The sequence below is a fragment of the Adiantum capillus-veneris genome, chromosome 23 (assembly GCF_014529385.1).
Source record: "Adiantum capillus-veneris isolate H3 chromosome 23, ASM1452938v2, whole genome shotgun sequence".
Classification (NCBI taxonomy): domain Eukaryota; kingdom Viridiplantae; phylum Streptophyta; class Polypodiopsida; order Polypodiales; family Pteridaceae; genus Adiantum; species Adiantum capillus-veneris.
The window spans coordinates 79,899,342-79,913,046 of record NC_140953.1 but is presented as its reverse complement, the minus strand read 5'-3'; the positions used below and the strand labels follow the sequence as shown (position 1 = coordinate 79,913,046).

General features: G+C 43.1%; 1 protein-coding gene across 3 annotated transcripts in view; it reads right to left on the bottom strand.

Moving 5' to 3' along the window:
* Nucleotides 1-2,676: 2,676 nt before the first annotated feature.
* Nucleotides 2,677-13,705, bottom strand: part of LOC147428047 (uncharacterized) — a 54,412-nt gene continuing 43,383 nt past the window's right edge. For all 3 annotated transcript variants that reach the window (XM_086497538.1, XM_086497537.1, XM_086497539.1), the window contains one exon: nucleotides 2,677-3,308. In XM_086497538.1, the coding sequence (XP_086353664.1) occupies nucleotides 2,979-3,308 (330 nt within the window). In that variant the 3' untranslated portion in view covers nucleotides 2,677-2,978. The remainder of the gene's footprint in view (nucleotides 3,309-13,705) is intronic.

Sequence of the window (13,705 nt, the reverse complement as noted above, 5' to 3'; positions counted from 1 at the left end):
GTTCGTTTTCACACATCATGGCTTACGTTAAGAGCCAAAATTGATGCATCATTTGAGCAGATGATTTTGGACTCTTGATAAAACATAAAAGGCACATAAGGCTACACATGGAATGACTTAGGATCGATCATGGGAAACACACTGAACGATGTTAAGTGCAAAGGAGGGGTGGTTTTTGGAAAAATATATAAGCATATAAGTTAAAGGTAAGAACGGTTTCCCAAACTCATGTGCATACAATTTTTAATATATAAATGTGGCAAACACTCTTATATTCAACTTGGAATCTTTATTTGTGGTAAGCACAAAAAACATAAGAACATAGGGGTGTCTTTTCATCATAAGGTTTGTATGGCTTTCTATTATGGCAGTCATAGATTTTGGCTTGATGCTATGACTCCTCTTTGCAACCCGTGTTAATGCAAAATGAATCATGGACACTAATTTATCTTGGAATTTACTTTAAAGACAGCTTCTTTGCCTGTTGTGCTATATTCTTATTAAGAAGGTCGAGGCTTTCTATGGATGACATTGATGTGTGATCTCACTCTAGGAAGTTAGACATCAAAACTGCTTTTTTCGCTTGTAGTGTTTTATTGCCCTTCGAAGGTCAGCATTGTTGTAGAGGAGTTTTTTGTGTGATCTCATTCTTCGCAATCTTGTTTCCCACAAGCATTTATGGACATACCTGAGTGTAAAGCTTAGTCAACCTTCCCATGCTCTATGCTTAAAGCAAGATCTATATATAGTCTTGGTTAGATCCTACACATTTCAACCAGCCCCGTATTCTATTGCATGGAACCGATTGGAAGTCTTGAATTTTACTATGAAATGTCGACATGCTCTCCCAAACCACCTTTTTGTGGTGTTTGAATTTTGCTTGACAACTTGTGGTTTGGCTCAGAATCCTGCTAGGAAATACTTCATTGAAGTTCAACAGCTCCTTTTGAAGCACTAGCACAACATAGTGTTCATAATGTGTATGTGCACTGTCAACAATTCGTCCTATTGGACACCTTGCTAGATGTAACCTGTACCAAGCTTGTTGTAGACACCAATAAGGAACCTTTTCATTTGGATGTAGCATGCACAGTCAACATGTTTTTCATTTGTCTATGATTGGCTATCAAATATATAGAGATCAAACTAGGCACTATTTAATAATAGTCGCTTACAGAGGCATCACTTTTGTCATACCTTGCATCCAAAACATTGTTAAGACTACAAAATGTGAGTGGCTAGAAACTTGGCCATTGCCACTATACCTAACGCTTAATGGTTTAGGTCTCATGGCAGCACGTATCTACCCATCAAAGAATAGCTTGGGGATCAATTGTGGATTAAGAGACATATATAATAGCCCATCATTGGAGCCTTTTTCACAATATATGTGTTTATTCCATGGAGCTGCAAGTTTAACCGCAACTATTTAATATGTGAAGCGTGTCTTCCACACTGCAAGACTGTGAGAGAGGCACGCACCATGGTAGCATATTGCATGCAAATCACCCATTCATATGTAGGAAAGCTCGTTGCTTACATGCTTAATGCTTTCAAGATGGCAAGAGGTATTTAAGGTCATAATTTCAAGCCACCACATGCATCAAAAAAGAAAACTCTCCACAATTTGAGGTGCTTGCCAATACTCTTTGAACATCACTACCAACGATTCAAATACAAGGCTAGGCTAGGTCTTGTTAACCTCTTCAATGCCATTTTACCACATCACAACTATCTTTTCTTCCTTGGTAGTGTGCGCCATGTTACCCTCATCGGTATCAAGTCTTTTGGAGCAACATCATGGTTGCCTGTCCTCTTTTAGTGCTCCATGCCATGCTCACTAGCCACCCTTTCAAAATTGAAAGTCAAATGCAAAAATTGCCGAGCCTTTATTTCCTGTCGCTGGCAAATCTCTTCCCCCTCATGACTAGGCTTTCAAGAAGCACTCTCATGCACCTCATCGTGAGCATTTGACACGCTTCTACACAACTGAAATTTCTTGCATAATGTACCAAGAATGCGTCCATTGTTTATGGTGCAAGTGGTACTCAAATACATGTATTCATATTGCTGAGGGCATTTTGCCTTAAGATCACTATTGAGCAAGAGGATAAATTCCATGGCAACTGCACTGGTTTTGAGAAATGGCATCTTGGTGAGGATAGTCACTGGCTAACTTTCTAGCATAGCTACTTTGTTATCCTGGTTACTTGTATCATTAGTTTTCAACGCATCTTTTACAAAGAAAAAGGGGAGACAAGTCTTGTGAAAGTATATCGCATGGAAATTGTTCATATCAATGGAATATAAACAATTAAGTATAATAAATCACTTGTGCAATGTGTGCACCTATATAGATGCTCACCCCTACATAGCTTTTACCTGCACGATAGCTGGAAAACTGTTTGCAAAAGTATAAAGCTTTAAACTCAAGTTTTGCAACACTCATTTTCCTCAAGTATGTCTAGAGTTCGAGAGCAATTCTCTGACCATCAAAATGGCAAAAGTCGTAAAAAACAATTGATTTGACTTGCTTTCAACTCACAATTTTCTTGTGATTTATGTATCCATTGAATTGACTTGCTTTTATTTCACCAATATGACAATTTTTCTTGGGATTTACCTGTAATTTTAAGTAAATTGTACACAAGGTGATTACCAAATCATACAGTGAAGAAAGAAATCAGGCCTGGAGAGATGTTTATATCATCACTTACTCAACTTCAGCTAAAAATCTCAAGTCCAATTGAACACCATTAATCATTTGACCAAATCTTTCAACCCTTGATGGAGGACTCTAAACAAGCCCCATGACCATGAGAGAGCTGTGTGCTTAAGGTGAACATATTTGGAACTCCACACTCTCAAGAACACAACAAACGGGGAAAGGCCCAAACACTCAGAATAGAGTTGTATCTCCACCATAGCAACGGCCAGTTGCGACCAGCATCGACATTCAAAAGTTCATTAGGGCAAGATCACATCAGAAAAGAGCTCTGACATAACAGCAGCTCACCGTTATTTACTCTGCATCTGAAGTGAATTTTGTCCAAGAGAACCGTGTCGACGTCAAGGGGGTGATCCACTTGTGCTACTTGATCATCAATCGTGAAGAGTGGAATGCCTGGAATAGATGTCAGTTTGTCAGATGCGGTCTCCAGCAGGGAGACTCCACCTGCCTTTCTTGCTCCATTGGATTTGGCACTCCCAGGCCTATAAAACTGATCATTACTACCCCCAGCCCGATTGAATGAAGCACTTCGGCCACTGCTACTGCTTGCTCTCGGCGACGTATGCTTCTTCGTCACCTACAAAAGAAACAAAAAGGACTGTGATCATACCTAAAATTCATCTACAAAGCACAATCCAAATCTCAAACCCCTGCTAATCATCCACCAGATCAAGTAACCACTAACTCCATCCATTGAACATTACATCATCCTATCATCAGTGCCAAATAGAGGGTGTAGAACTATGATCACTATAAGCTCCTACACACACCAAACCACAGCCATATGAGCACTTGCATACGCAAGAGAGAGTACAGTAAAACAAACATGTGTACTCACCTCGGGGAGTGCACTAATAAGAAACCATCTATATCATGTGCGTTCAAATGTTGTTGAAAATACCCCTGTACTCACATATTGTGAGGTAATAAAATTACCCCCTTTTCCTGTTCAACTTATGGGCTTTTCCTACTTTTTTGTGAGTAAATAATCTAAAATAAAATAAATTTGATAAATTAAAACACCCCTCCTTTAACATTTTTTGAGGTGCACCCCCTAATGTACTCAATGACTTGCATGGCTCTGAAGATGTAGGGAAAGCAGCCATACTGAGTCCTAGCACTAAACAAAAGAATCAATATAAAAGTGATGTAGTGAGTACTTTGACTACTCACAGGGTTGTCCTCACAGACTGAAAGCAGCTATAGCAAAATCATAACCGTAAACACTTTATTTTGTCTCATCTCTCTGCATTTGTAAGTTGTGTTTTTTAGGTAAAGCAAGCCGTTTTGCCTCTATACTTGTTAAGTGAAGTTTCAAAGCCCATGGTAATACCGGTTTACACCCTCTCCTCAAGCAATCTGAGGAAGAAATTTTTCTAGTAACGATGGACTTCAAAAGACACTTGCAGCTGGTCTCAAAGGTGGCCATTACGGAAGAGACACCCCAAAGACGTGAAAATTCCTACTTAATCAAGGGTAACTACTCAGCAGCTATTTCAGCAGTAACTAGTGCCACTCAGACAGCAGTGGAAGATGCACACAATGATATCTATGACTCCAATCATGAACAACTGCAAACTTATAACACATTGCGCTAGAAAGCCAACAAGAGAAGGGTATGACACAGTCCATGGAGCTAGAATGCTCTTGCATACGGCGAGTCCATGGCCCTAAACCGCCACTGTCAGCACCGCAGTGAGTGTTCTTTTTAATGCTATAGCACCTAAGTCTCAGTCACAGGAAACGAGAACGAGACGGGTAAGTGTGCAGTTTTGGCCAAACAAGCATACAAAGCATAATACTGGTCGCCGAGAAGACACCGATGGGATGCTTCTGGTCCAATCGTGAATCTGAATAGGAATCCCTGTATGTCCATGCATCCCCTTCTCCCCCAAACCTATTGAGAACCAATGCTGTGAATCAGCGCTAATCCGGAGAAGTAAAACAAGGGGTCCTCTGTGATGGGTATGGGCACAGCTTGAGTCGGAAACTTTGTACTGAGATCGATGTGGAAAAACCAGCTAATAGAATTACTCTTTGAAGGGTTCCTCACTGAAGGACGCAAAGACAGAAATGACGATAGCATAAATGTACATGCCAAGACCTGGAGAAAGCAAAGATGGCAATCTGGCAATAATTGATGGAGAAAGAAAGCGGTTGCGCTTGATTTGAAGTGCAAGCTGATGGCCTGATGGGAATGTTTTTTGATGGACGGATTTGAAGGACATGGCAAAACACAGCGAGCAAAAGGTCCACGCCACGCCACAGGATTGTCGCCTACCAATCCATCATCGATAGCCTCTACATCGTTATTGGTGAGAGTTCCACACCCGTAGAAGCTCGTCGGCCCTTTCGTAAGGGGGAGGGAAAAATTGAACAAGCTAAGCATACTCTTCTGCTAACCTTCCGTGATGATGGAGCCGGAAACACGATTTGGTACAATTGACAACCTCTTGTTGATCTGAGACTCAAGCTGCGGAGAGAGCAGCGCCTTATACACAAGCTCTACAGAATCAGCTACAAAATTTTATCTACTCTCCTCCTTGAGCCTTAGGGGGTTCTATGCAGAACTATCCCTCTATCCCATTTCAGACTCTATTCCCAGAGTTCGTTTCCATAGAAATCCTAACAGAGGCTCCGCTTTCCTAGACACGAAGTCCTTCCTTGGAAGTCAACTTCCGGATTCCGACTCTAGAGTCTAGCGCTCTATGATTCGTGAATCTTCTTCCCAGACTCAGGTACAAAACCCTTGGGCGGATCTCACTCTAGTTCATCAAAGCGCTTTTCTCTTGCAAAGGCTCATGCCTTCCTCTGACCCTACCCCCTCGCGAAGAGTGCAAACAAATAATCAGAGATCAAAACATGAGACACACTACCTTTGAAGTCTCAGTGCTCGAAAAGCAACTCGATTCTCAAAAAAAGCAATTCCCTGAAAGAGATCTCGTCGCAGAAAATCCTTTCTTCCAATCCTACACACTGAAGAGGTGTGATCTTGGGTTCCTTCTCGCAAATCAGCACCGTCTACGACGTTTATGCCCTGAAAACAAAGAAAAACAGCACTTCTTCGCAATGGAATTCGCCTACATGGTCTGGGCGTCATTTGGTACACACAGAACAACCATGTGTATCACCTGCGGCGGCATCTGAAACCGGCCGTAGGACGGTACACTTTAGCTTTCACCCGAATCTTGACATTGTTTACTTGAACTTTACAACACAAAGGAACTTCACGAATACAACACTTCAAAACAAAACACGACTTGGCAGCTAGAGCGCTTCCAAGAAGACACCGACACCCTGTTGGCCCCAAAGGATGGCGCCCCTTTCGATATTTCTTTATTCTTATTACACTTAAGAAAAACTTGTAAACTTCTACAAGCTGTCCCACTTCTATTGGGCTGAAATTCCCCTACTCTACCCCGATTTCGGCAGATAACCACAATAGAAGTCTCCTCGAACAAAATCCCAAGTAAAAAAGATGACTTTCCACGCACTTTAGAGCACTTTACAAAACCTAGCGTTAAATTACAGCACGCTGAAATCTCTATTTTTGGCTTCCAGTTTGCGCCAAAACACCTGTTCAATAATTCCCTAGCTTCCCCGAAGCTCCTCAGCTAAACTTGATATAATTCTCTCTTTTGCACTGCGATTTGTGTGCCGATCATTCTTGTAGGTAGGGTAGCCCTCGAGCTCCCGCACCTGTAGGGTCACTTGCCCCTTGAATTAAACGAGATTCCTCGCGGAAAATCTCTCTAAACTGTCTTGAACAAGCACCCACAGTTTTCCCGAGGCTCCTCTGACGATAACTATGTGAGAAACCCTAAACCTACAGAAAACCACAGTAGGCTATAATTTTCTATTTCGCAACATTGTGATGAAACAAACACGTCTACACGTGTGTCAAGAGCTCCCGCACACAATGGGACACTTCTCTTGTAAATCGGACGAGTTTCCACGTGAGAAAACTCTCCGGTTCTCATTCCTTCGCGATGGAGCTGTGCGTACCTGAAGGGAATTAGCTAAAAAAATGTTCTTGCGTTGGCAAATGCGCATAAAACCCCCAAAATTGTACACTGTCATCTAAGAAGCCCAACTAGTGGGGCATTACTATATGTGCAAAGGGGAGAGAGATGCGCGAGAGAAAATCATCGCGCTACATGAGTCAAGGGAGAAGGCAAGCTTTCCATTAAAGCTGTGAGCACCTACACACACACTGTGTGGCACTTATGATAAAAATCAACTTTCTTCCTCACTTTTGGACGCCACCTCTTGGATGAGGCTTCTGCAAAGTGTGTGTTGGCTTGCATGCAGCTCTTCTGCAGCCATGTGTCCAGTTGACTCCCTCTGATTTAATTTCCTAGTACCCACCAACTTATAACGTCTTGCTGAGGGGCCTAAATGACTTTAAACTGAGCCTAGCCACCTTTTACTCCTCGGATTTCAGTGTCGATTGGCCCGACCATCTCGTGACAACTTGCCCTTCCTAACTGCGGGTGAAACTCTCAGCCGACGGTCGTTTCACATTGGCCATGCAATGTCCGAGCATTTCTGATTTTAACAAGAGGGTCCCAAAAATTAAATAAAAAATCAAGGGAAAGAAACCAACAAATATATATAGTGGTTGTCACAATCTCGTGACATACCCCCATCTTAAGATCGCAAACGTCCTCGATTGCATGCCATAGATAATTTAGTGTCGTTAGCACCCTTTTATCATCGCATGTATCCGCAAGAAAGATTGTCAAGCATGTGTACAAATGACTTAATGAGACCTCATACTTTTGTCAAGCAATGTACACTTCTATTGCACTGAATCCTTACGTACATGTGAAGTGCTAGCTCTATCATCACCGCTCTTTTAAGCATGTGCCAAGCCCTTTGACCTTTGCTCTACTAAAGTGACCTGAGTTGAGGGATACGTGGGTTGCAAACCAAAAGCTTCAAGATAGCACTGCAATACATTGGTGACTGTACATACCATAGATGATTTAGTGTGGTATGCACCCTTTTATCATGGCATGCATCCGCAAGAAAAACTGTTAAAACATGTGTACAAATGACTTAATGAGACCTTCATACTTCTGTCAAACAATGTACACATCCATTGCATTGAAACCCTTGCTGGATGCCAATGTTACCATACATGGGGTTTTGCATCATGCCTGCATATCCCCAAAGACTGTTTCTAGCATATATTGCTGGTTTACAAGCGCATAACCTGCCATGCTATGAAACATTGTTCCACCCCCGAAATTCCCAGGATGTACCTTAAGTGGTGGTAAAACCCGACACATAGCCTGACCTCTCCATTTAAACCAACATTTGGACTCCAAAAGGTGGATGGTTGAACCGGTATAGCCTATGGAACTAGCGTCCTAACCACCTGTTCGGGGATAAAACGAATTTGCCTTGGAGCCCCAACTCACTCCGCAACATGTGCGTGCTCCCTGCCCTTCTAGGATGCATAAGGGACCTGGGCTTGAGCCTCAACGGGCTCTCCTACATGACAAAGTTGCCTTGTCTGTTGTGACATTGGTAGCGCTTGCAAGAATTCCATAAACCTAGGATTCTGAGAAAACGCTTTCACAACAACAACCAATTGTGTCCTAAATGCATCCTCGTCTAGTTGCCCAATCCTAAACCCTTGAACTTGTGAAGCATTCACATCAACAAAAGGTACGGACAGTGGTGGCCGTGAACTCTTGCCACGCTCGAACACTGGAAATACAACTTGTCTGTACTATGAAGAGACCCTCTTCCCTAGCCTCATTGCCTTGTCAACCATAGTGTAATTCCAAGTTCATGTGCTTTGTGTCTTTGCCGAAACCAACCAAGGCTCACTTCTTGAGAAAAAAGTAATTATATCTCGACGACAGAACCATGAAACCGGCCCGTAGGGCAGTAGACTTTAGCTTTTACCCAATCATTACTTTAACTTTACGACACATAGGAACTTCACGAATAAGCCTGTGACTATAATTACACTTCAAAACAAAACACGGCTTGTCAGCTAGAGTGCTTCCTAGCAAACATCGACACCCTGTTGTCCTCAAAGAATGGCGTCCCTTTCGATATTTCTTTAATCTTATTACACTTCAGAAAAACTTGTAAACTTCTACAAGCTGTCCCACTTTTATCAGGCTGAGATTCCCCTACTCTAACCCGATTTCGGCAACATAACCACAGTAGAAGTCTCCACGGACAAAATCCCAAGTAAAAGAAAATGTTTTTCCACGCACATTAGAGCACTTTACAAAACCTAGCGAGAAATTACAGCACGCTGAAATCTCTGTTTTTGGCTTCCAATTTGCGCCAAAACAACTGTTCGGTCATTCCCTAGCTTCCCCGAAGCTCCTAAGACTTGAAGGCGTCAAAACTAGCCAAAACCCTAAACCTAAACATATTTCAGCAAGCTGTAATTCTCTGTTTTGCGTGTGGATCATTCTTGTAGGTAGCCCTTGAGCTCCCGCACCTGTAGGGTCACTTGCCCCTTGAATTAAACGAGATTCCTCGCGGGAAATCTCTCTAAACTGTCTTGAACAAGCACCCACAGCTTTCCCGAGGCTCCCCTAGCGATAACTTGCAATTTAGGTGCGAAACCCTAAACCCGCAGAAAAACACAGCAGGCTGTAATTTCATCCTGAGCGGAGCAAACATGTCTACCTGTGTGTCAAGAGCTCCCACAAGCAATGGGACAGTTCCCCTATAACTCTAATGAGTTTTCACGCTAGAAAACTCTCCGTTTTATTATTCCTTCGTGATAGAACTGTGCATACATGAAGGGGATTAGCAATTAGCTAATCTGGTTCCTGTAAAAAAAAGGCTCTTGCCTTGGCAAATGCGCATAAAACCCCAGAACTGTACACGGTCATTTGAGAAACCAACTACTGGGGCATTGTCACGTGACACATCCAACCCTATGTGTCCGTGGACAAGCTACACCATAGCAGGGTTTCCTTCAGTCCAGTCAGTCTAGATTAGAAATGATCTGGCACCTTTGTGAGTCTATTCGTAGACAGTGCATGCCCAATCACTTAGTATAGATGCATATCCTCTGGTTGCACGCTGCATAAGCATAAGCATTTACATCAGATTCCATCAGAGTCAGTTTGGGGATTTTTCCAATGACTATCCTATTTTCCCTATTTTTGACATTTTTCACTTATTAATTTAAGTGACTTCCCAACAAAAGTAGGTAGTGCAAATTGGGTAAGAAAATATATAAGCAAACCCAAGTTAGCACTCTTGGGCAAATGAGCAAGGAGCACAACAAGCCCTCAGGCAACAGGTTCTCTCTCTCTCTCTACAAGAACCCATCAAGCACCTTCCCGCCGGCATCCTCCCAACCCTAACGTTTTTGCCATCGCCAGCCTCCACCACAGCCTGGCGTTTTCAGCATTCCCTGACCGCAGATGACCCCTACCCCCTAGCGTTTGTGATCGCCATCAAAGGCTGCCATTTCAGCATTTTATTCCTCAGCGTTTTCAGCCCTAAAAACACAGCAAAAACGCAGCCTTTCAGCAGGTTAAACAGCGTATGTTTTCAGCCCTAGGCCACTGCAGACAGTACGTTTTTTATCAAGAAGATCAGCCCTCAAAACGCAGCCACAACAGGGATTTTTCAGCCACAAGAACAGCAACAAAACAGTCATTTTCAGCACCCCAAAGAGGTCCCAGAATTTCAGCCATTACCCCTTTGTGGACAGCAGATAGAAGAACATCGATTTAAGCCATAAAGTCATCGTCGTCGTCACCGACATAGTCACAAATTGCATCAGTCCATGCATCATCATTGTACACCTTTGTGCAATCAAAAGTAGACCACTCTCACCGTCGAGAGTGGGGCCTTCGGAGGAGGGTTTTACAACCTCTCGGGTGTCGTATCTCTCTTCTCTCTTTCTCTCAGTCTCATACACTTGCACGCACAATATCCACTCACTTTGTTCGTGATCATAGCACTCTCCATAAGGACGGAAGGCTCTCCCTTCTAAAAGGAACCTTGAGCAAATATAGATCACTAATCTTGAGAAAATACAACATTCATTCGGCTGCACCTTACAGGCATTGACAACAAGCTTTGCATCTTCATGTGTTTTCCATGTACGCAAAGGTGTACATAAAACTCATGCTATGTTAGAGCTTTTGTGAACTCCGAAGATTTCCTTCCCTTCCAAAGATCCTTAGAGCAAAAACGCTTAATGTGATTATCCCTCAACTTGATCTAAGAGCAAACCCGCTCATCAAGTAAACTGGGACTTCAAATCTGGAATTCCTAGAGCACGGGCCATAGCCGTCTCTTGCTCCTTCTTTCATAAAGAGAGTGCTCATTCACTTGTGCGAAAAGCACTACCATATCTTTCCTTACTGGGTAGGGGGTGGTTCCTTCATAACGTCCTACCCGTAGTAGCAAGTAATCTGTTAGAAACTACCAGATACTAGATCAATCAAGGACCTTCCAGATGGTTGAGCAAACCAGTTCATCGCATAAAACAATGTTGCAACTCGACTCTACTCTCATAAACACTCCTGAGTGATCAGTCCTAGTTAGACATATGCATCCCTCGTGCGGAAAAAAAAAAAACGCACTTTAAAATTTCCTCAAAGATGAATCTTTGATCAAAGACCTGCCCCCTCTCACTTAAAGTTTGAGGGCCTTTTGTTCAGAATCTCAGAAGTTAGATTGAATGCCTTACTCCAAAACTTTCTCCGGATAACAACGCATCCTTCGAGGAGAGGCAGCAAAGATTTGTTGTTTCTATGTTCAATGGTTCCCATCCCACCATGGGAATCAAATTCTATGTACACTGATGTGTACACTTTCAGCTTGTATTGTTGACTCCACCATCATCTGCAAAGTATCTTGCGCAAATATCTACATGCTTCTACGAAGTTCAGATAGAAGTCCGTTGTTAAACTTCTTCATCTTTTCTCCCTCAAAGAGGTTCAAGAATGGAGCCACCTTGGAAAGAGTGAACCGATACGAATCCCGAATCTGTGGTACCCATCAATTCTGGTTCATAAGAGAATAATGAAGATTCTAACAGACATGCCATCTCCACCTACTAAGGACAAAAGGATGGAAATGCAACGACAACAGCAGGTTGACACTTGTACCCAGCAGATGCTTCAGTACTCCAAGGATCCTCAGTATGCGAAATTTTTGGCCAAGCACCCACTTGACGAGATGCATTTCAGATGACGCACCGCCATCCGATCACCTTTGAAGTCAGCCTTGAAGAAGACGACTACACCAAGAACTCCCGCTCCAAAGACGTATTGAGAGGATGAATTCGAGGAAGCAGTAGAACGACGAGTCAACAGGCTCATGAATACCAAGAAGTGACCACGGAAGCAGAGTCTATCCGGGCTACTTGGGTCGGAGATCTACTTTTGTGAATTTCAAGAAGGCAAAGAAACGTGTGAGGTTCGAGAATGTCTTCAGTTCATCCTCATCCTCTTTTGACAGCTTGGACAATTCTTTACCTCTAAGTCCAATGGCGAGGGAAGAAAGAGCAAGAAGAGGAGAAAGATCTGGAGACATAGCAAAGGCAAGAAGAAGGCGAAGAAGAGCTTATCCCATAGAAGATCTCGGAAGTATTTTGACATATCAGACAATGTTTCTTCTTCCTCGAATAGCACAGATTCTAATGAGCCAATGTTTTCAAAGAGGAAGCACTTTTACAGAGCCAACCACTATAATTTTTTTTGAGGACAAGAGCAAGAAGCCCAAGGATTTCAAGGAGGGCGGGCAAGCAATAAAGTTCAATACTTTTTCTCGCTTTAAGGATACCCAACAGGCCCTCACTTTTATCCAACAATATGACATCGCGTACTCTGAAGGACGCTATTCAAAGGATTCCAAGGTCCGAAGGGAAGCATCTTACCTTAAGGGGACGCACAAACTTGGTGGTCTACCCTACTGCTGCGCAGGGAGGCACCAACAAAGTGGCTTCAATTCAAGCGAAACTTTACTTCCACACGGCTCACTCAAGAATACGAACACAATGTGATCACAGCTTGGAATCGCTTGAGGGTGACCAAGGAAGACACACTAGAAACTTGTTGTAAGAGATTCTGGGACACTTTCTTACCGACCTCTTCTTCCAAGAAAATTAGGCCAAGCAACAGAAAGAGCGATTTTGTTGTGGTCTACCTAAAGAGATACGGGATTATTGTCTAGCAGAAGTCAGAGTCCATGCAACAATTGATGGGACATGCAAAGCAAGGGTTTGCAATGCATGGGGGCACTCTTACGTACTCGGATAGATTGGTCACAATTCGGACCGAACAAGATACGAACAACAGTAACAAAAGGAAGGGAAACAACCCTTGATTGTCAGCGGAGCAACGCTCTGAATACTCGAAAGAGGGCAATGTTACGATTGTAGGGAACACGAGCATGTGATTGCTTAGTGCCCTAACAAAGCACCAAAAGAACAGCCAGAGGACAAGCCAGAGAGTTCTAAAGCAATAGAGGAGCGAGCAAAGGAAGGAAAGACAAAAGCAAGACTGGTAGCAAATTTTGTGGGGATCGACCTTGAGCAAATGGATGAAAGTACAGAGCTCCGCAAAGCGTGGGGCAAAGTACAAGATCAAGAAGCCCTTATCTTCTTCGACGAAGGAGCCAACGCCAACTTCATTTTGATTGAAATGGCGGCTCAACTGGAAATTACAACCACCAGTTGAGGCAATTGTCACAAATCGCTAACGTCTCAAGCCACTCAAGAACGGAGCAAACCTACAAATTCCAGCCGAGGGGCCTAAACCCTAAGAAGACACAACAGAAGAAGTAGAAGCGGCACAAGAACTTTTACCAACTTCCAAGTGACAGTGGTATCAGAGCCACGTTACAAGACAAATGCAACACGAATGCTCACATATGCATGTTACAAGACACAACGAACAACGCCGTTGAGTACTCCCCTGAGACAGACGGTCTGCGGTATGAAGCTACTCAACGACCACCTCGTCGCTC